The sequence below is a fragment of the Diabrotica undecimpunctata genome, chromosome 7, assembly GCF_040954645.1.
Source record: "Diabrotica undecimpunctata isolate CICGRU chromosome 7, icDiaUnde3, whole genome shotgun sequence".
Lineage (NCBI taxonomy): Eukaryota > Metazoa > Arthropoda > Insecta > Coleoptera > Chrysomelidae > Diabrotica > Diabrotica undecimpunctata.
Window position 1 is genome coordinate 13,043,916 of NC_092809.1, and position 21,888 is coordinate 13,065,803.

Here is a 21,888-nt window from a genome sequence, read left to right on the forward strand (position 1 = left end):
ATCTTCCTCTGGGAAAGGGAGGTGTTGTTACGTTCCAAATTTAAAGTAGAAAGTCCCACCTCTATTTTATCAAAATTTAAATAATTCAGGACGTGTAAGAGCGGTTGCCTATAATATATTATAAGCAAGGTGGCGAAAATAAAATTAGTAATTTTTAAATAGGGGTAATGTCTGGCAAATTGTGCTGAAGTTAAGGGAACACGTCCTCTTTTTTGTGAAGAAACTAATTTAGATCGTTCTTTCTAGAGTTATCTTGGAAGAATTGGGATCATAAAATTGAAATTTTTGAATCTCGGTATTATTCGGTGACCTCCGTGTGTCAAGTTGTCAAGTGTTCGGAAAGACGACGGAAAGAAAGTGATTCCAGATTTGACGGTGTTACTGAAAGGTTGGGCTAGATTAAAAACGGCATTTTGTTTTTTTGCTTTTGCTGCTGTTCCATGTGGGATCTGGACTAGTCCGAACCGTGTGGATATTCAAGGGGATTTGCTGCCTTCGTGGAAGGGTTTTTTTTGGAATATCCACAATTTCGCTAAAAAAAGCGGATCTACAGTACACGTGAATACCGGGAGTCGTATTTAGATCAAGAAATTAGCCTTAATCACGAGTCCAAATAGCCGGCTACGCTTCGGTCCAATTTGGGATATTTCAAACCCCTAATCTGGCTAAGAAGGGGTTGGTTGGTTTGTTTGTTTTTTTCTGCTTCTTCTTCTTCGTATTTTTCCGTCTGGCTGTAATTTTTAACTTTTCAACATTGTCACACAAGTCTATGTACAGCGACAAGCGTATGGGATTTTGGATTGAAGACACGCTGAACTATAACTGGAATTCCACGCGGTGAAGTATATGAAAATTCGAGGTATGGATCGATAATTAATTTTCAACGGAAGATTTAAGCGCCGTCTAATTTGGTTTGCGGAATACAATACTTACTGTAATTGAATTTTATTTTATGTTCTTAGTCATTAATTTAATTTTCTTCTTGTGTTTTGTTTAATTACTAACTATTTTATACCAGCATCAATGATTACTTCATAATTTTCAAATCAAAATATTCCGAAAACGGTACACAGTATCGAGTTTTACCAAGAGCACCTTTTTCATGTAAAATTGAATGATGTTTAAGTTTACTTGAAATTTTGATTAATAATTATACTCTTAAAAAAGTTATATTGACTAATACTTAGTACGATCCGTGTAACTAGCGCCCTCTATGAGAATCAGATATAAAAACAAATTCATGGGATGTATCAACTTCCAAAACATATTCGTATAAAATTTCATTACAATGTTACCTGTATTTTCGGCAAAATCGTAAAAATGCGTAAAATTTTTTTTCTTCAACGCCCTGTATCTTGAAAACGGACGGCGTTACAAAAATTTTTTACTAAGCAAACCCCAATTATTTTTCAGTTTTTTACCTACCCTAGAGACGGGGTAACCTTTTTTTGAAACACCCTGTATAAGCAAAACATGGTTCATCGGTTTAAAAATGATTACTTATGTTTTTTTTTTTGACAGTGATCACGTTCTCGTCGACCGTATGGCAAAATATTGCACTTGTGATTGAAGAATATCCTCGTTTGACCACGCACAAAATAGAAAGCGATCTTTGAATTCAGAAAACGAGAGTTCTAACTAAAAATTTTTAAATGACTCAAAATAATGTATACAAAATTGCTCACGGCAAAAGCAGAACAAGACTCTCCCACACGTGTCAAGTTTAATAAAAGGTCTTCATAATGGAATCTTCCACATAAATGTCTATTATATTGATAGTCTAGGCGGGATCTGTTTTGGATTGGACATTTTCCATAGGAAGCTATTTTTTTGCTGGAATCACTTCAGGATGTGCCCAATATCGATAATCACGATATGCGCCAGTCACAAACCCTGTGCTAAATTTTTTATTTAACAAAATCTGAAAACAATTGAAAATTTCTCATTTTTTTGCTCCTATTTTTCGTTTATAATTCGGAAAATATTGATCCTAGAGAAAAAATTATAAGAAGTTAAAAGTTTCATTATTCAATTTTACACAATATTTCGTTAGCTAGAAATTGAAAATTTAATGTTTATTGTTGAAAAAATAGCAATAATTGGGAAAAAAAGTACAAAAAAATGAAGTTAACCCTTTAAATGTTTTCGACTTTTTAAACTTGTCTTACAAGCTCCATATTCCGCCTAGAAAAACTTTTTAATATGTTTAAAACGTGTGCTAAATTTTGTTAAGATCGGTCGGATAGGTTTTGCATAATAATTTTGCAATCCAGCCTACTGGAAAAAAATCGCAAATTTTCAAATTTATAGTAGGCCCTAAATAAGGCTTTCAGATAGTTGCAAATGATTTTTTTACATATAAAGGAAGGCTCAAACTTTTAAACGCTTTTTGTAAAATTCAAATCGGTTCACTAGGAGAGCCTAGAAATTTTTTAAAAGTTTTAAACATTTTATATATATATATATATATATATATATATATATATATATATATATATATATATATATATATATATATATATATATTAGGCTTATAAACAAATTGAATAACTTTACGAGCCTTAAACATTTCAATTTCAAAATTTTTACACTTAAAGAACATTAAAAGATGCTTCTTTAAAAAAAAAGATACATTCGGCTTACTTGTTACCGAGATATTGAAGGTCAAAGTTGGCATACATTTGCCGTGTAACCATAAGTGATAGAGGGCTCGTTTTTAAACAAATACCCTCGTCTTGTCAAGTACTTTTTATATCAAAAATTTTACGTAATGCGCTTCATGGCAACATCCATAAAAAAGACAAATAAAAAACCGTTTTCGCGTAAAATATCGCTCGGAATGCATGAGAGGTGGTGGTGGGGGACATTCACTCGAAATGTGCGCAAAATCATAGCGCGCCCTAAAAATTGCATTATCTCTGCTTCTTGTTAACCAATTTTGCTCTTTTTTTTTAATCACTGTCTCGGAAGACAAGGATTTCAAATATCATATTTTCAATTATAACATAATAACAAACAATTGTATGTTAAACAAGTAATTGCATTTTCTCGTCATGCATTTTTTTTAAGCTTGCAATTTATACATTGAAGTAAATTGTTACTTTTAGTAAACAAATATGTGTTTATAAATTGTTAATAAATAATTTAAATTGTTAAAACAAAAGCGAACGAAAAAAAAATTTTTTTTTCATAAATAAACTTTATTTTTACTCAATCTTCAATAATTTTTTTTAAAGTCTTTTTCTTTTTTTGGAAGGATATGTTTAAAGCTCGTAAAATTATTCAATTTGTTTATAAGCCTAAAAAATGTTTAAAACTTTAAAAAATTTTCTAGGCTCTCCTAGTGAACCGATTTGAATTTTACAAAAAGCGTTTAAAAGTTTGAGCCTTCCTTTATATGTAAAAAAAATCATTTGCAACTATCTGAAAGCCTTATTTAGGGCCTACTATAAATTTGAAAATTTGCGATTTTTTTCCAGTAGGCTGGATTGCAAAATTATTATGCAAAACCTATCCGACCGATCTTAACAAAATTTAGCACACGTTTTAAACATATTAAAAAGTTTTTCTAGGCGGAATATGGAGCTTGTAAGTCAAGTTTAAAAAGTCGAAAACATTTAAAGGGTTAACTTCATTTTTTTGTACTTTTTTTCCCAATTATTGCTATTTTTTCAACAATAAACATTAAATTTTCAATTTCTAGCTAACGAAATATTGTGTAAAATTGAATAATGAAACTTTTAACTTCTTATAATTTTTTCTCTAGGATCAATATTTTCCGAATTATAAACGAAAAATAGGAGCAAAAAAATGAGAAATTTTCAATTGTTTTCAGATTTTGTTAAATAAAAAATTTAGCACATGGTTTGCGACTGGCGCATATCGTGATTATCGATATTGGGCACATTCTGAAGGGATTCCAGTAAAAAAATAGCTTCCTATGGAAAATGTCCATTATGGTCTGAATTTCTACAGATCCCGCCTAGTCTATGATTGTTTTTTGCGATTATGTAGTAGATGTTGTGCACCGTGAATTGAGTTCTAAAAAGATTGGGTTTCATTATTGATTGAGTTGCGACTGATTTTTTCATCACGATAATGCGCGATCACATTCATCGAACCTTGTACAGCAGCTTTTGACAAAAAAACACGCTTAAACAACTCCGTCAGTATCTGTACAGTCCCAACATAGCACCTTGCGACTTTTTCCTCTTTCACAAAAACTGAAACTTTCAGAATTTCTTTTGTGAGTTAAAGTTCCGATGGGAGCATGTTTTTAAGTCGAATGGGGATTACTTTGAACGACGCCACATGTTGGATGACGAATAATATATTATTGCGAAATTATGAACGAATGTCGGAAGATTTTTCGAAAACATGTTGTAAACTCAGTGGCGGCGCCTGGTGTAAAGTATTGGGGGTGCACACATATTATATATACCATATAAAAATAGATAACACCATAGGCCTCCGCTTCAGCCCTATTTCCGTAAGCAAAAGTTTTCTGAGTGTCGTCAAATTGTAAAAATCAAAGGATCTTATTAAGAAACTACAATAAATAATGTATTTTATTAAACTTAAAATTATAATTTAGTTTTTAAATGTTACAAGCAAGTTTTGTATTGAAAATCAAGTCGCCTGTCTTTTTTTGAGATAAATTCTTCAATAACCAATTCATTAAAATTTGGAATTTCTTGAATCATTTTTTTTTTTTCAATTGATAACATGGCGAGTGCAGTTAGTCGATCCTGGCCCATAGTACTTCTAAGGAAAGTTTTGATACGTTTCAATGTAGAGAAACATCGTTTTGCTTCTGCTGTTGTCATTGGCATCGTAACAAGTACTTGAAGAATGAATTTAATTTCAGAAAAATCTTCTTGCAAATTATTTTCAATCAAAAATTTAAGTAAGTGAACTGCTCCGGAAAGTTCTTTAAAATCGGATCTTCTATAAACAATTTCCAATTCAGTCCTTAATTTGTTTTTATTTAAAAAGGGATAATTGTTAATTGCTGATTCCAATGTCAATGTAGGAAAATTTGAGCTGTATATTTCAAAATTGTCCACTGAAAATAATTTTGCTATTTCCTAATGTCCTGTAAACAAAAACCTTCTTTTAATTTCAGGTAGTATAGTATCGCAAACTTCCTTAGCTTGAATAATTGTGGAGACATAAGAATTTCTGTCATCTTTCTTCCGTCTCTTCCTGGATTGACTATCGTCAATGTCTGTTAACTCGGTTTCTCTTATAGTGTGAATATTGTCTCTTTCTTTTTGTATATTTTCTTCAAATGTAGTCAGACATCGTTTTACGATTACGGAATCAGTAGCAGTTTTTTTGTATTTGTGAATATAGTATTTTAACGTGGGGCATAACACGATGAAAAACTTTCAACCAAAATACAAATTTATTATCATTCAATAACCTTAAAAGTGCACCTGCTTTTGTTATGGTACCAGATTGCCTGGATGTGGATTGTATTCTTTCCATGCACTCTATTAGGGCTTCTCTATTTTCATACACCATGTTCACCGTTCTAATTTTGAAATTTCATCTTGTAGCAGATGCTGACGGAACCCTATTTCCATTTCCCACAACTTCATCTAATATGGCAACTCTCTGAGGTGAATTTGAAAAAAAATTAGTAATGTCGGTCAAATCAGCAAAAAATATGCGTACATTAGTATTTATGCTTGTTGCCTGAGACATTAACAAATTTAACTGGTGCGCATAACAATGTATATAATTGGCATATCTAAATTTATCCTGAATGAGTTTTTGCACACCCCCATGAACGCCACTCATAACATTTGCTCCGTCATAGCTTGGAGAAATTAACTTATCAGAACTTGATAAAACACAACTTAAACATTCTTTCATGCAGCCAGCTAAGGAAACAGCATCGTGGTTATTTGGTTTTAAAAAAGTCCAAAATCTTTCAACAGGGGTCCCGTTTTGTAAAGTGTAACGATAAACTATAACCATTTGAAAAATATTTGAAATGTCATTCGTTTCATCACTCACAATGGAAACAAATTTTGAAGAAGCAATTTCTTTTTTGATATGTGCCTGACACACTGAAAGCATACAATCGAGTAAATCATTTTGAATGTCTTTTGACGTTCCTTTAAACACAGTAGCTTGCTGCAAATGGTCTTTGAGAGCTAAATCCAATTCGGCGAAAAAATTTATGAGACCTCTAAATATACCAGGGTTTATTGAATCCTTTCTTTCATCATGGCCGCGAAGAGCAAGTTCAAAAGCACCACAAAATTTGACACAGTTTATAATTTTTGATAAGATGTACCTATTATTTTTTATTTGTTCATTATGTTTTGCAATATTTAATCGGTATGCACTATTTAGTTGTTGCCGGCCGAATATCTTGTTTACCTAGGACAATAGGATTTAGGATCACCGATCACAATCGATTTGTGCACACCAGGCCAGCTACAACGCGTGGCTATTGCGGGGAAGTGGGAAGTGCGGTCGGTGGTATTGGGCCAATGAAAATTAATTTTTAGCTGAGCAGTGCTCTGGAGATTGTGTCTCATGTCTCGAACCCGTGAAGTTTCCGCATGTCTAAATAGAATAAACATAACTAAATGTTACCTATTACTTATAAGCTGCTCGGATCTGTAATTTTTTATTTCAGTTACGGTTAATTAGTTGATTAAAAATATTATTTATAGAATAATAAATTTTAAATACATATTTATATAAATGTTTGTATGAAAATAATTGTGGGAGTGCACGTGCACATGTGCACTTATGAACGAACCGCCACTGTGTAAACTGGTTGTACTGCAACCAGTTAGCTTATTGTGTATCCTCCATTCACTCATGATACCCATTCCACGATTCTGGTACCCTGTACCAGCTGGTACATATCCTCTAGACAGGTAACATGTTTTTGGAGTGACTTGTAGTTATCGAAAAGTTTTTACCATCTGTAATCTAATGCCTCGCAGTACTGCAAGATATGGTTGACTGTTCCATGTCCTCTGTCATACAGATTCCATGAAACAGCTGAACTCTTTATCTTTAAAACGCATCTTGATTTTTGTCGATAGTTCACTTAAATCAAAAGATATCGAATTTTTACTGTCGAGCTGATACAAATTTTATTGAACATTGATTTCGCGCGCCCAACTGACATGCAAGATCGACAGTCGCTTCAAACGTTGTTTCTAAGACGTTGTTCGTTCTACACAAAAATGCTTATAAACAAATTTGTTGAAAATTATCTCAGCTACATTTTTTATTTGAAACATTTTTTTCTACGGTATATAGATTCGTGGTAAATCGATTTTTTTGCGTTTTTACCCCCCTGCGAGGGGGGTTTTAGGAGGAAGTCCCGATGTAAAAGTGGTAAACTTTTTTTCATCTTTTTATGGTTCCAAAATTAATATTCTCGTCAAAATTCAGCTTGTTCATATGATTTTTAGAGGTTCAGTGGCATTTTCGTCTCTGATGACTGGAGTATTCATGGACCATTCTTATCAGATTTTAATATAAATGATTTTCTTGTGTACTAAAATTTTTTAGATTTTTCTTTTATGTAAATTTTTGACAATCTAAAGATAATTTGTATTGATTGGATTTGATATTTTTAAAATCTTCCAAATGAATATAACAAGCAATATATTTTCATTTAAAAAATCCTTGATGATATTATGCTTACAAACTTACATAAGTTCAACATTAAATATTGATATCTTCAGAGTTTTTTCTTGTTACAATGAATGTACTCCTTTCATTTGCATCATGAATATTTCCTTTTGAAAACATAATTATATACATTGGACACATTTTTAATATTAACACAGATATATAGTGTTATAGCTAAATCTTACAATATTTTATTGAATTTTGCACTTAACTCAGCGATATAAAATACATTACAAAACCATGTAATAAAATTTAACAACAGGATTTTTATAAGGGTTCTGTAATTATTTTTTTGGCATATCTAAGTTAAATATTATGTTTATATGGAACTAAGCCACAATTTATTGTAAAGAAAATTTCATTCTATAACTATTATTTCATGTTTCAATTTCCACTCCAGAAATAATTCTCAAAAAAAAAGAAAAATCTCTGTTATATATTCTTTCTAAATACAAAGCGATCTGTCACAAGTTTTTGAAACATATGCAGGTTTACTGCAGGGAGATGCGCTGGCATCTCTTCTCTTTAATATAGCATTAGAAAATGCTTAAAACTCCACTTTAAGTTTTTCTCAAAAAGTCAATAGAATCGAAACAAGCTATACTATTAATAATCAGCCACTGAATTATGTTTCTTCTATTCAGGATTTGGGTGTTATTTTCGATGAGAAGCTTACTTTCTGTGACCACATAAACACTATTTCAATAAAGGCATCTAAACTTCTCAGTTTTGTTACAAAGAATTGAAAGTATTTCTCCATTGATTCAACAAGATTAGTGTTGGTTAGTTAAAACTGTTTTGGAATACTGTTCAGTTATTTGGTCACCCTATTTTCAGAACAATATTGATATGTTAAAAAGAATCCAGCATAAATTTTGAGATAATGTGCTTAACATGTTCACACTACTATTGAAAACATGATTATTCCCTTATCAAACAACATTTATCTTTACCCTCACTCAAAAACTGTATTGATATGTCAGGAGCTATATTTATATAAGATCATACATGAATTTATTGATTGTTCAAACCTGTTAAGCCAGATTAACTTTAATGTTCCCCATCAAGCTCTACCTTACCACAATGTTTCAATATTCCTTTTCACATAACAACCTATGGTATTCACAACCCATCGGATAGATACATGGTGCTATTAAATGATCTTTTCTGATTCTGATATTTTCAATATAACTTTAACTTGGTTAAAAAGATATCTTGCTTTGTGATATGTATATTGGTATTGTCAAATTTTGTTCTTGTTATATTTTGTTTTTTAGTATGTAAGATTTTTAGTCTCATTTTTTAAACTTTTTGATATTGATTTTACATTATAAGTAATTTCAAGTTTTGAATCCTAACTGTGATATTGTATATTGTAATTTAAACTGTTAATGGTTATCTTGTGTATTAAATAAATAAATAAACTAAATATTTTACAAATTAAAATCTATTGATGACAGTGAAATGCTGGATTATTGGTTTATAGATTATAATAATATGAAATTTGCTTTGAACTTGGCAAAAAAGCTTAAATTAGAATGTTTTTTTTTTGTAACACAATAATATAGTTAAAGAAACCAAAACAAAATATAAAAAGTTCAGTAGTAGAATATTAGAATTTGCAAGAGAAGTCAATAAAGGTCCACAGTCAAAGGAAACCTATAGCTCACACACAAGAATATAATGTGAAATTCCCTTAACCATATATAAAGGGCCTAACCAAAACATTATAAAAAATATCAATTGTTATTACTGTTAAATGGGGTAAAAATATATAATATTATTGTTAGTACATATTATACTGAATAGAAAGAAATGAAAATTGGAAATTCAGTATATGTGTACCTTTCCCATAACTTGTTCCCAAGTTTTCTGTCATTTCTGCATGTGTCTTATGCATTGTTGTCACATTTATTATTTTTCTTTAAGGGAAGACACATATATCTTGTCCAGAAATTAATTGTAATATTTCACATAAAAGAAATGTTCGTAATCTAAGCTACTGCCATCTCTCATTTTTGAGATGACATGCACTTAGTAAAAAACACTCAATAACTGCATATTACATTTGTACAAATAATAGCTATTTGGAAATGGCTCAGAAAAATAACACCTTTTTAAAATAGAAAATACCATACTAGTATTGGATTGTTTTGTAAGTTTTCAATAAATATTATAAATTCTGTAACACCATATTATTTCCTAAATACTTCAAAACTGTAAGCATCTAGCAGATAACTTTTATGATTATGATGTGTTTATTATTCATGGTTATATGTTTGATTACCTTTTTCACGACTTGCAGTTTATCAGGCGCATGATCAAAGAGTGTATCAAAGGCATCTCTCTCACATCTCATACCAACATCATCATAAGCTTTTGTCAAACTTTCTCTCACTGTCTTGTGTGCCAATCTGCCACTAGCCTTCTGAACTACCACAACTTCAACTGAAACATGTTCTGGAAGCCTTACTGGTGGTCTAAAATGCCTTGCTAGAGCTACCAATAGATGTGTTATAGCTACTATATTCTTCGAGTGAATTGATTCTACATTCCATTTGTTATGAGATAACCTTTGGATTCCCAAAACCTAAAAAATAGCATATACTTAATGAGATATAAATTTATTTTAAAGTATACAAAATTTACCTTATTAAAATGATCCAAAACTACCATTAGTTTTTGCTTTTGTCCTTCTTCAGATTGAGTGACTTCAGGGACATCAAATTTATCTCCTGTAAGCTTTTCGAGTAATTTTTGTAGTACTTGTCCATCATACAAGTCTTCAGACAGATCCTGCACAATAATTCTTTGGGAAGCAAGTTCATCATTTATCCATTCTTTTAAAACATTAAGTAAGTCGTAAAATTTAGGGTCATCATATGCTCGAGGGTCTATCATACATCTTTCTTCATTATCCTCTGCAAAACAGATGTGAATTATAAATATATCACTTGCATATATTATAACTTACCAAGGTTATAGTCTTCTGGGGGTATAATAGGAGCAGTAGGACAACCTGGAGAATCGATAGCATGTTTACCTTCTGCTTGTACTTCTTGAACTAGAAAATAGGACAAAATTGTCAGAAATTCATTGTAATTTAAATTACCTTGGTCTATTTATCCAAATTGTCAACAATCATAACCATATAAGGATACATGCTCTAATTTATAGTTAGTCCAAGCAAACCATACCTACCTTCTTTAATTCGTTTTTTACGACCTAAAGTACCAAGTTTATCCCATATAGTTTCTTCTTTCTCGCCTTTTAATGGCACTGGGCGAGGAGATTTTGGTCTTAAAGTAGCCATGTCTTCGTTTCGTTGGGAGGCTCCACCTACTGTGTTGTCTCCGTCCTTGTCTTGTTCTCTATCCTTCTTCCTGTGCAACGCTAAAAAAAACATGTCAAAAATTGGATGTGTTTAAATTGTCGCCAACGTAAATTTAATTTGAAAAATAAGCATTGTCACATTCTGGTGGTATTCATAAAGAATAAAATAATTAACAAAAAACTGGTTTTAAATAGATAATGAATATAGAAAGACTGTGTTCTCCTAAAAGGGACCAGAAAATGAATGGCCCATCTTTATTTGATAGCTTATTTAATGCTAATAATTTTATTGATTAAACAGATATTTTATGATAAGCAAATTATATTAAATTTTAATTAAATACCATGTAACAAAATTATTCTATGTGTGTATCATTAAAAAGATAAAAATTTTATTTAAAGATAGTAACAACAACAATGTAGGAAACAATCTAAAAACAACAATCTAGGAGGTGATCCCAGGGTCATGAATATAAACTAATTTATAATATTATAGGTACTTACTAATTTTTTGAATCTTAATAATTTATATTTAATTAATATTAATTAATTACGAAGGGAAATAATATAGCTGACACAAGAGAAGAATGTAATGCAAGCAGAAGGGAAATAGAAACAAAAATGTCTATGTTTTTGAACAAAAAAAAAACAAAGATACCTATAAAGTTAAAGAAAAAAGGTTTCCCACCAAGAAAACGCATCTGAAAAAAAGGATGGTAGGACTTGATAAAAGATCAAAAAGCAAAATTAAATTCTTGGTTAGAACATTTTGATCAAGCTAACTAAGAATGAGAAGCTACATACCTTTTATAAAGGCTTTTAATAATTTTTTTTTTCTTCAAGAAAAATTTCTGGAAGTATGAAGTATTACTGGAAGTTTTATGATAAAACTCTTGTAGTAGTAGACATACTAGATGGTAGTGATGACGAAGGGCTATCAGATCATCAGATGGTGATATTTTCCCTATTATGTTAGCCCCAGAGTCAGACTATGAAGATGATAATAATAGATAATAATGAATCAGATATTATTATCCCAGAAACGGATTTAGAAAGCAGTTCGGATAGCGAAGATAATATTTCTTTGGACGAATTACGACGTAATCTAATAAAGAATAAAAATAAAAATCATCCAACTTGGAAAGAAGGAAATTTGCAATTTCAAGTCAATAGCAATATTGCAAGTCAATAGTGCAATTGCCAAACGTTAGAAGTTATTGGAACTCCAGCCTGAATCATCGATTGATCTCAGATGTCATGTCATGCAATAGATGGTAAGAAATTGATTGATTTATTTAATGTCGTCAGAACCACTGAGGTTATAGACGAAGATGGGAAGAAATAAAACGTTTTTTATATTTTGCGAACAATAAGGATGCTTTTGTTGCCGGTAATCCTGGTCATAATAAACTTTTTAAAATTCGACTGCTACTAAATAAACTAAGGAATCAATTACTCAAAACCCCACAAATGGGGATATAAGGTGTTTGTTCTTAGTGATGTCGTGACAATCGTTAGGATTGTCCTACGATTATGAAAATTTTGTAAGCCAAACTAATGTTGTACCCAAAGGTTTTCCTGATTTAGGGATAAGTTCAAATGTGGTTCTTCGGCTAACACAATTAGTACCAATACTTATAAATCACAAAATATTCTTTGATAATAATTGGTTCAACAGCGTCCCATTGCAAATTTATCTAACGAAACAGGTTACCACTAGGCACAGTTAGAATAAACAGAGTGCCAAACAGTAATATGCCAAAATAGGCTGAATTAAAAAAGAACGGCCGAGGAGCTATGATAGAGAAAGTCGCCACAATTGTTGGTACAAAAATATCTGTTGTTACATGGTATACCAACAAATTAGTAACATTTTATCAACATATGCTGGGAGTATGCCAATAGTTGAAGTTAAATGGTTTTCGAAAAAGGATAAGACACATATAATGGTTCCATGTCCAAAAGCTGTAACGATCTACAACAGGAGTAGATCTCCTGGATTCAATGTTAGGATATTATAGGATCAAACTCAGATCCAAAAAATGGTACATGCGTATATTGTTCCATATTATTGATTTGATGACTGTCAAATCACAATGGACAAGAAGTAACTAGCTCTAGCAGATTTCAAAATGGCAGTAGCAGAGTGTTTATGCAAAGTTATTACAAAAAGGGGTTGTCCGTGTGGAAAATTTAGAAAACAAGAAAAGAAGGTGTCCAGCAACCGATATTCAATGCAAGATTGTACGAACAGATGGGTATGGCCATCTTCCATTATGGTATAAAGGTAGAGAAAGGCAAAGATGCAAATATTCCTGTGGTTCAAAAAGCTTCATAAGCTTTTTACCGTAATCTTGAAGTCAAGTTTGTAATCATAGATTTTTTTTTATAAAAAATAAAAAAAATCAAGCAGTAAAGGGTTAAAGAAGGCCTCTGGCTGGGAACAAAATAATTTAATCCCAACATGCGATATATTAAATGAAAGGGGAGGATATAACGAATTTATTAGGATAGAAAAAAAAAACAATAAAAAGGACTACCAATGGGCCACTACACAGTATCATTAATAATGAAAGTATAGCGACATAAGAGTTATCACAGGAAACTGTGGATAAAAATAGATAAAAATAAGCCTATTTTAGATTTGTATCAATACTTTTTTGTTATTTTGGAGATTTCAAGATTCAGAGTTCACTTTTTTATAACAGTTGACCTCATTAAAATAGAAACGTTACTGTTATAGGTAGGCTCATGTACTGGTTAGACTGCATCGATATTTCCGTAATCAAATTTATATCAATTTCCAATAGTTGGACACTCCTTTTTGCTTTCAGACTGTGTTTTACGACGGATAGAAAGTTTAAAATTTAGAATGTAGGGAAAATTTCTCCATGTGTGCAAATATACACCTAGAAACTAATTTGGACGTTTTTAACTAGAAATGAAAAAAGTCTGATCGGCAGGTACATCAATCATCATCATCATCATTGATGCTACAGTCCTAGTTGAGCCTCGACCTTCCCCAGTCTATTTAGCCAGTCGTTTCTGTTCATCGACAACCGTTGCCAGTTTGCTGCATCGATCTTCCTCGCATCATTGTCCACATCATCCCTCCATCTCAGTCTTAGTCTACCACTACTCTTATTTCCTACTGGTGCCGCTAATAGGGTTCGTGTGGGTGGGTAATTTTCATTTGATCTCGACACATGTCCAGTCCATCTAAGCCTACCTATTTTATATATCTATTTTTATAGAAGATATTACATATCTACCATTATTTATATATTTATACTTCTCGTCCAATTCGAAATATTTCGCCTTCTTCAAACACCATTCTCACACATTGTGCCCATTATTCTGCGTAGTTTCTTCCTTTCGAAGATGAGCAGACGATTTGTGTCTGTTTTGGAGATGGTCCATGTTTCTGACCCATATGTCAGCACTGGTAGGATGAGTGTTCTATATATCGTTAGTTTGGTTTTTCGCTTAAATTTCTGTTTTTTATTAGTACAAAATAACATTGTCCGCTATCACCGGTACATCAATAAGGTCTAAAAAAATATGGTCTATGTTCAATACATATACAAAAATTGAAATGTGATGTTTATGTGGAATTATGCCAAAATTTATTGTAATAAAAATGTTTGAAGTTTCGATTTACACTCCGGAAATCGTTTTCAAATCGAAATCATCGAACTGGAAATCGAAATCAAATAATAAAACGAGTTGATGATCAGAACGAAGTAATCACACATCACACACATTAAAAAACAACCAGGGGAACAGATGTAATTAAAAAAATCCATGTTATAATGGAATTATGTTCGATATATAGAAAAAATGAAAGACAACACTGAAAGACAAAATATAACCAAAATAAATAAATGGACACACCCAAGGCAAGCTTACATCCGATAATGGATTAAACAGCTGACGATAAACCAAAATTAAACATAGGTTATTATTAAACTCACCTTTTAGTAGACCAACTGATCGTTCCTCCTCCTCCTTTATTTCTGTCATTATATTTTCTTTACCCATATAGCCATCGTTTTCCCATGCATCACTACTATTTCTAGAATCAGTGGTAGGAGGATCGTGTAATACTACATCTTTTTTAAAACCAATCTCAAGTTTCTTACTCAACTCTTCTCTTAAACTGGAAACCGAACTTTTTCTTTGAATATCGTGACTTTCTTGGGTATTATTATCGTAAACACTAGTACGTGGTGACGGGGTGTTCTTGTTTTCTCCACTATTATAAATATGTTCAAGTTTGTTTCTAAACTGTTTACTTGCCGTAGGAGAAATATTTCCTCCATCACTATCACTTATCTTAACGTTTTCAAACATAGGCGACATACTGTTTGGTTTAGGCTTAGGTGATACCAAAGGTTTTAAAGGCGCACTCATTTGATGTTCTTTTGTCATAATTTCTGTATTATTTACTTCCCTATTCTCGAATACCGGAGATCTAGATTTTAACCTAGGAGAAATTTGAGGTTTCGTATTGGGAGCAGGTGTGTCTGGCATTGACATCTGAGACTTTTTCTTACAGTCGACGATTTTAGGCACATCCTTGGATTCGTCAAAAAACTCATCCTCTTGAGAATATCTGGAAGGTGTTAGCGGCGTTTCTATTGAACATTGTCGAAATAATATTTCAGTTTGAGGTTTTTCAATTTGATCTTCTTCCATTTTAGTTAACACTGTTATCCACTGACGATTTTTATTTGAATATGCTCTGTTAAGGTAAACAATGAGGAAGCAAACTTCCGCTTGATAAGAGCGCAAACCGCATTGAATCATAAAATTTTATATCTTTTATATTAGATAAGTAAATACAGGTGGAGTCGATTTATTACCGGGAACGTACACAATATTAATCGTAAATAAATATTAAATATAATCAAATCTTTTTAAAGATTCATTACTATATCATCAATTATAATGTCTGATATAATATAGTAGACAGTCCCGAAGTCTACCTTGATAGAATTTATCAAAAATATAAGTATATCCTCCTTATTATTAATTAATCTTTATTTAGAGTGTGGATGAGAACATATCTATAAAAGGACTGGCGCAATATATAGATAAGCGTACGATGCAAGGTATGACTATGACATTTATAAAAGAATAGAGCTGTTTAATGGAATTTTAAAAGGTAGCAAATAACATGGTTCGTTTAAATGTATTGTTGTATTTTTATTAAATCTAATTTATTGTCTTTATTTATTATTAAAATGTTCTAACACTTAGTTTATTTAATCTTTATTTCCAATTATTATATTTATTACAGTCTTACTTATATTTATTACAGTCTTCCACACTTATTCTAATTCACTAAAAAAACACAATAATTTATATTAATTTATTTTACAACTTATTGATACAACAATTTATTTTCGACTAACTGTTCTCAGCAAAGTTCCCTCTTTAAATATAAAATGCCGTTAGTTCTGGAATGCCCTCAAAGCAGACATGAATTGGCTCGAACACCATGGGGGAAGACCGGTCGCAGCGGTGTTGACCTGAATTGCCTCAAATGAACGGGAATCCAGACTGGTTTTTATCGCGGCTCGGAGAAAATACTAGAATAGAAAAGAATTATAAATAATATATTTACAGTTTTGTGCGCCATAATATTTATCGGAACAGTATCATCATCATTATCATCACGGTGCTAAGAGCCTCTACCCTCTCAAGTTATCTGCGCCATTATGTTCTATTACTTGCTTGGATTTTCCAGTTGGTAAAACCGATCTTCTCAGCATCCTGTGTTACCCATAGACTGAGCAGTCTGTAGAGCCACTAGAGCTAAGGGACGACGCTATCTTTTTTTTTTCGTTATTTGTTGTGTCTATCTTACACCAAGTAGGTATAGCAGTGCCCTCTTTTGGTGGGGGTGAGAGAGAGTGAGGAGTTTTATTGCGCTAGGGAGAGACAGATCACAGATCGAACAACCGCAAAAGAACTTGTCGTCAGTACGTGCAGCCGGTATGCTCGGTCTATGCTGTTACCACGAGAAGCTAATTAACCCAAGCGTTAGGTGCCGACGTTGCCAGATTTTCTTAATTAGATTTTAGGGCGATTTTTGAATGATGATGAATGCCTAATAATGCTCTTTAGGTAAACACATAGTAACCATAAAAATGAAAATTTTACAAGGGACGAATTGTTTTGAATAAAGTCTTCCCTGTTATTAACAAATGAATGAAATATTTTTGTAGTTATTTGGGTCCATGGTATTTTCAAAATCCTTCTATAGCACCACATCTCAAATGATTCCAACTTCTTTATATTATCCACTTTTAGTGTCCAGCTTTCCATTCCATACAACAAAGTCGAGAATACGTAGCATCTTAAGGCTCTTATCCTCAGATCCAGAGGAAGGTCTCCATTGAAAAACATTGTTTTCATTTTTATAAATGCTTGTCTTGCAATTTCAATGTGTGTCCTTATTTCTGGTAACTAATTTCAAGGTAACTGTTGCAAAATTTAATTGGCCTATTAAATTACAGCATTTATACATAAAAACTACACAATATTTCTATTTAAAAAATTTTAATTTGCAAGTTACAACACAATAAAAATTCGAAATTTTAGAAAATGTATATTTATTTAATATTGATGATCATGTGATAGTGATACAGCTTTAAAAATAAATGATTCTTCACTGGAATGTAATAAATTTTCTTTAATATCGCTGAGTTCTATCCTATCTGGCTTCCACGGCGCTCGGGAAGGTTCACGAAGGGTCACATTTTTGTCAGGGTTACCTCAGGGCTCAATCTTAGGTCCAATCTTATTTACTTTATACACCACCAATATTGGTACCTCCTTGAATACCTGTAATGATACACAAATTTATCACTCATTTTACCCAGTTGACAGAGCAAGTGCTATTGAGATTGTTAATCAAGATATTAAATCATTGATAGCTTGGACAAGAAATCATGCATTGAATATAAACTCTAAAAAAACTAATCTGGTAGTTTTTGGTCCAAACAGGGTGTAGTTACAGGAAAAGATAACAAAGAACATTTAGAGAACTTGACTGCGAGGTTCTTAAGAGACTTTTAAAAGCAGGATTTAGGTTAAATTTGAGTAAATGTGAATTTGTTAAAGATTGTATTTTTTATTTAGGACATAAAATTTCAAACAGGGGACTGGAAACGGATAATAAAAAAGTAGAAGCAATTAGCAATTGTGAAACTGCCAAAACCAAAGAATTTGACGGAGTTAAGATCATTTCTTGGTATGATAAATTATTATTCTAAATTTATTCCAAATTTGGCAGATAGGGTGAATCCATTATATAAACTTCTAGAAAAAAATAGCAAATATTTATGGACAGATAATTGTCAAAATTCATTTGATGCTATTAAGAAGGAGATAACTTCGAGTCATGTGTTAATGCATTTTGATCAAAATAAACCTATTAGACTAGTTTGTGATAGTTCAGAATACGGGTTAGGTGCTGCATTATTGCATGTATTGCCAGATGGATCACAACGACCAGTTTGCTTTATATCAAGGGTTTTAAATAAGGCAGAGAGAAATTATGCTATGGTTCATAAAGAAGCCTTAGCAATTGTTTGGGCAGTACAGAAGCTTTATCATTACTTAGCAGGTAGAAAGTTTGAAATTTTGAGTGATCATAAGCCCCTGCAGGCACTTTTTGGTGAGTTTAAAAGTCTCCCGAAAATGGCCTCAGCAAGGTTACAGCGTTGGGCATTGTTTCTGTCAGGATTTGATTATGTTTTTAAATGTATTAAAGGAGCTGATAATGTCCAGGCAGATGCTTTGAGTCGACTTCCTCTAGAGAAAACAGTAAGCGAAAATGAGGAAGATGTTGATTATCTACATTTTATAGAAGGGTTGACTCCCATTGATACCCTCAAGGTAAAGGTAGAAACCAGGAAAGATCCGGTGTTAGGTCGTTTGTTTAACCATATTAGGTATGGATTCCCAGAGACAGTAGATGAAATAATGAAACCATTTTTAAATAGAAAAGAAGAACTATCTATGGAGAAGGGGTGATTATGTGGGGATTTCAAGTAGTAGTGCCAACAAAGTTAAGAAAACAATTGCTGTTAGAGTTGCACAGTACACATGAAGGAATTTCCAAGATGAAAGCAAATGCACGAGCTTATTTTTGGTGGCCAAGTTTAGATACAGACATTGAATCTTATGTAAATAATTGTAAAATTTGTTTAGGGTTTAGAGCAGAACCAAGTAAAGCTTATAAGTTAATATCATGTGAAAAGGGAACATGTATGTTTGAGAGGGTGCATGCTGATTTTCTGGGTCCCATAAGAAATAAAATGATTTTGATAATCATTGATACTTTTACAAAATGGCCAGAAGCATTTATTATGAATAATTTGACCACTGGGGAGACTATTGAAAAATTTAGAGATTGTTTTGCTCGGTTTGGTTTACCTAAAGTAGTTGTTACAGATAATGGCCCTCAATTTTCATCAATTGAATTTTCAAAATTTTTACATAATAATGGTATTAAACACTCTACATTACCACCATATCATCCAGCAACAAATGGTTTTGCAGAGAATTTTGTTGACATTTAAAAACGCTGCTTTGAAAGGATTGAAGGATAATTACAACTGTAATAATTCTTTACAAACTATAATCAGTAAGTTATTGTTCCATTATAGAAATTCAGTACACTGTACTACAGGTGTATCACCCTCCAGTCTTGTATTTAAACATACAGTTAAAACCCGATTACATTTGCTATGGACATGTAGTGAGAATCAGAGTTCTAAATTAATTGATAATAAATTAAATAGTAATGGACGAATTGAAACTTTTCAAGTGGGGGATAAAGTCCTTAGTAGAGATTATCGTTATCCTAATCGTAAAACATGGGCAAAAGCAATAATAGATGAACTTTTAGGTGACAGGATATATTTGTGTAAGTTAACACAGGAAGGTTTAATTTGGAAAAGACATTTGGACCAGATTTTGCGTGATAAAGGATCTGATTCTAACTACAATAGTCTTAATGAAACCATTCTAACTGATATAACTAATAATAATAATACAATTAGTAACAGTGTTGGACCCCTCTCAGCTCTAAGAGAAGGGGAAGTATTAAAACAAAGTGATATTGAAGCGATAAATTTTGAAGAGTCTGGTAATGAAGTAGCAAGTGAAGCAGTGGTTAGTGAGGTTAATGAGAAACCAGAGACCAAAGAAAGTGTGACAGCAGTTCCAAGTAGGCCAAAAAGAAATGTAAAACCACCTGTGCGTTTAAACTTATAGTGGGGAGGTATTGTAGTATATTATAATAGAGAAAAGAAGAGGAAGTCATAACACATGTCATGTCAATTGTAAATAAATATTTCGACCGTCGATCTTCGGCAGTTTTTCTTTCTTATTGTATTTTATGCATATGTAATTTATATATTTTGTGTACTGTATGAATTTGAAGGAAAAATAAAGACCTTTATTATTATCATTATTATATTATTTTGACTAGGGAGAGGTTGATAAATATATTAAACTATAATATTACGTATTTATTTGCTATTATGTATTTACAACGGGATAACTACTAGGTGAAATTACTTATTGTACGATGTATTAATTACGTATGTTTACATCTTGAATAAAATTACCGACTTACCAGCTTGACTTGTTATTAACTCTTCTTTAATTTCAATGTTTACTCTTTTTATAATCGTCCTTGCCTATGATGATATCAGTCGATCAGTAGGTCAGCTGTTGTTGCGGAAATAGTACCTACTTGGTAAAAAAGGCCACCCTTTGATTATTTGCAACTCGGTTATTTTTTAAACTTAGCACACACCGCGATTACTGCGTGTCCCAGATTCTGATTGAAAACTTAAAATATTAAAAATTTTTAACACAAAATTTTCAATTAGAAAAAAATATCCGACAGGTAGTATACTATTAAAAAAAATCGCCATTTTGTTTATAATTAAAATTAAGAGTTCGGACATACCTCATTTTTTGCGGAAATATCCATAGTATATTGTGTCAAAATTAGAAATCGAGATATCTACACCGAGACGAGATATCGCAAGTTAAATATACAATTTCATTAAATAGTCCAGTCGTCAGAGATTTGACCTCTAAAAATCATACGAACAAGCTGAATTTTGTTGAGAATGTCATTTTGAGACTCCAAAAAGGATGCAAAAAAGATTACCATTTTTACCCTCCAGCAAAAAGCTCCATTGTAGGGACAAAAAACGGAAAACATCGATTTACCAAGATATTTTTTCCAGTTTCTGCCCTTACGAGGGGGCGTTTTAGGGGGATGCCGGGGGTAAAAGTAGTAAACCTTTCTATATATTTTTTAGGGTCCCAAAGTTACCATTCTCAGAAAAATTCAGCATGTTCGTATAAGTTTTAGAGGTTTAGTGGCATTTGCGTCTCTGACAACTGGAGTATACACTTAAAAAATCCAAATTTTTTGACTTTTTCTTGTTTGTTTTCATGTTACCCTACCCCAATAAAAAAAAAAACGGGTGTGGCAGTCCAGTAGGACTGCCGGTAGAAGTTATACTTCTATACACGCGTTCGCCGTTAAAAATTTATATATGAGTCAATCTGCACAATCATTACATATGTAATGCTATAGGTAAAAGAGAGCATAAAGAGAAAAAGAATTAGTTATATAGATAGATTATATAGATTGTATCAATATTTTAATGAAAATATATATTTTTATTTTTATATATGTATAAAAGGAGTTGAATGCAAAAAAAAATTTACACATACTCTGCAGTAAAATTCATTGTTTATTTTGTTACTAATATAAAAATTACAATACAATAAATACACTGCAACATAATTCAATATAATAATACAATAAATTAAAATGTAATA

The 21,888-nt window shown here is 31.8% G+C and overlaps 1 protein-coding gene across 1 annotated transcript in view; it reads right to left on the minus strand.

The window, feature by feature from the left end:
* The window catches only part of parvin (beta-parvin), a 34,388-nt gene extending 18,589 nt beyond the window's left edge, over positions 1-15,799 (minus strand). The window contains exons 1-5 of the mRNA XM_072536733.1: positions 14,979-15,799; positions 10,873-11,064; positions 10,646-10,735; positions 10,321-10,592; positions 9,959-10,261 (exon numbers count right to left, since the gene is read on the minus strand). Of these exons, the coding sequence (XP_072392834.1) occupies positions 9,959-10,261; positions 10,321-10,592; positions 10,646-10,735; positions 10,873-11,064; positions 14,979-15,702 (1,581 nt within the window). The 5' untranslated portion in view covers positions 15,703-15,799. The remainder of the gene's footprint in view (positions 1-9,958; positions 10,262-10,320; positions 10,593-10,645; positions 10,736-10,872; positions 11,065-14,978) is intronic.
* Between the last annotated feature and the right edge of the window lie 6,089 nt (positions 15,800-21,888).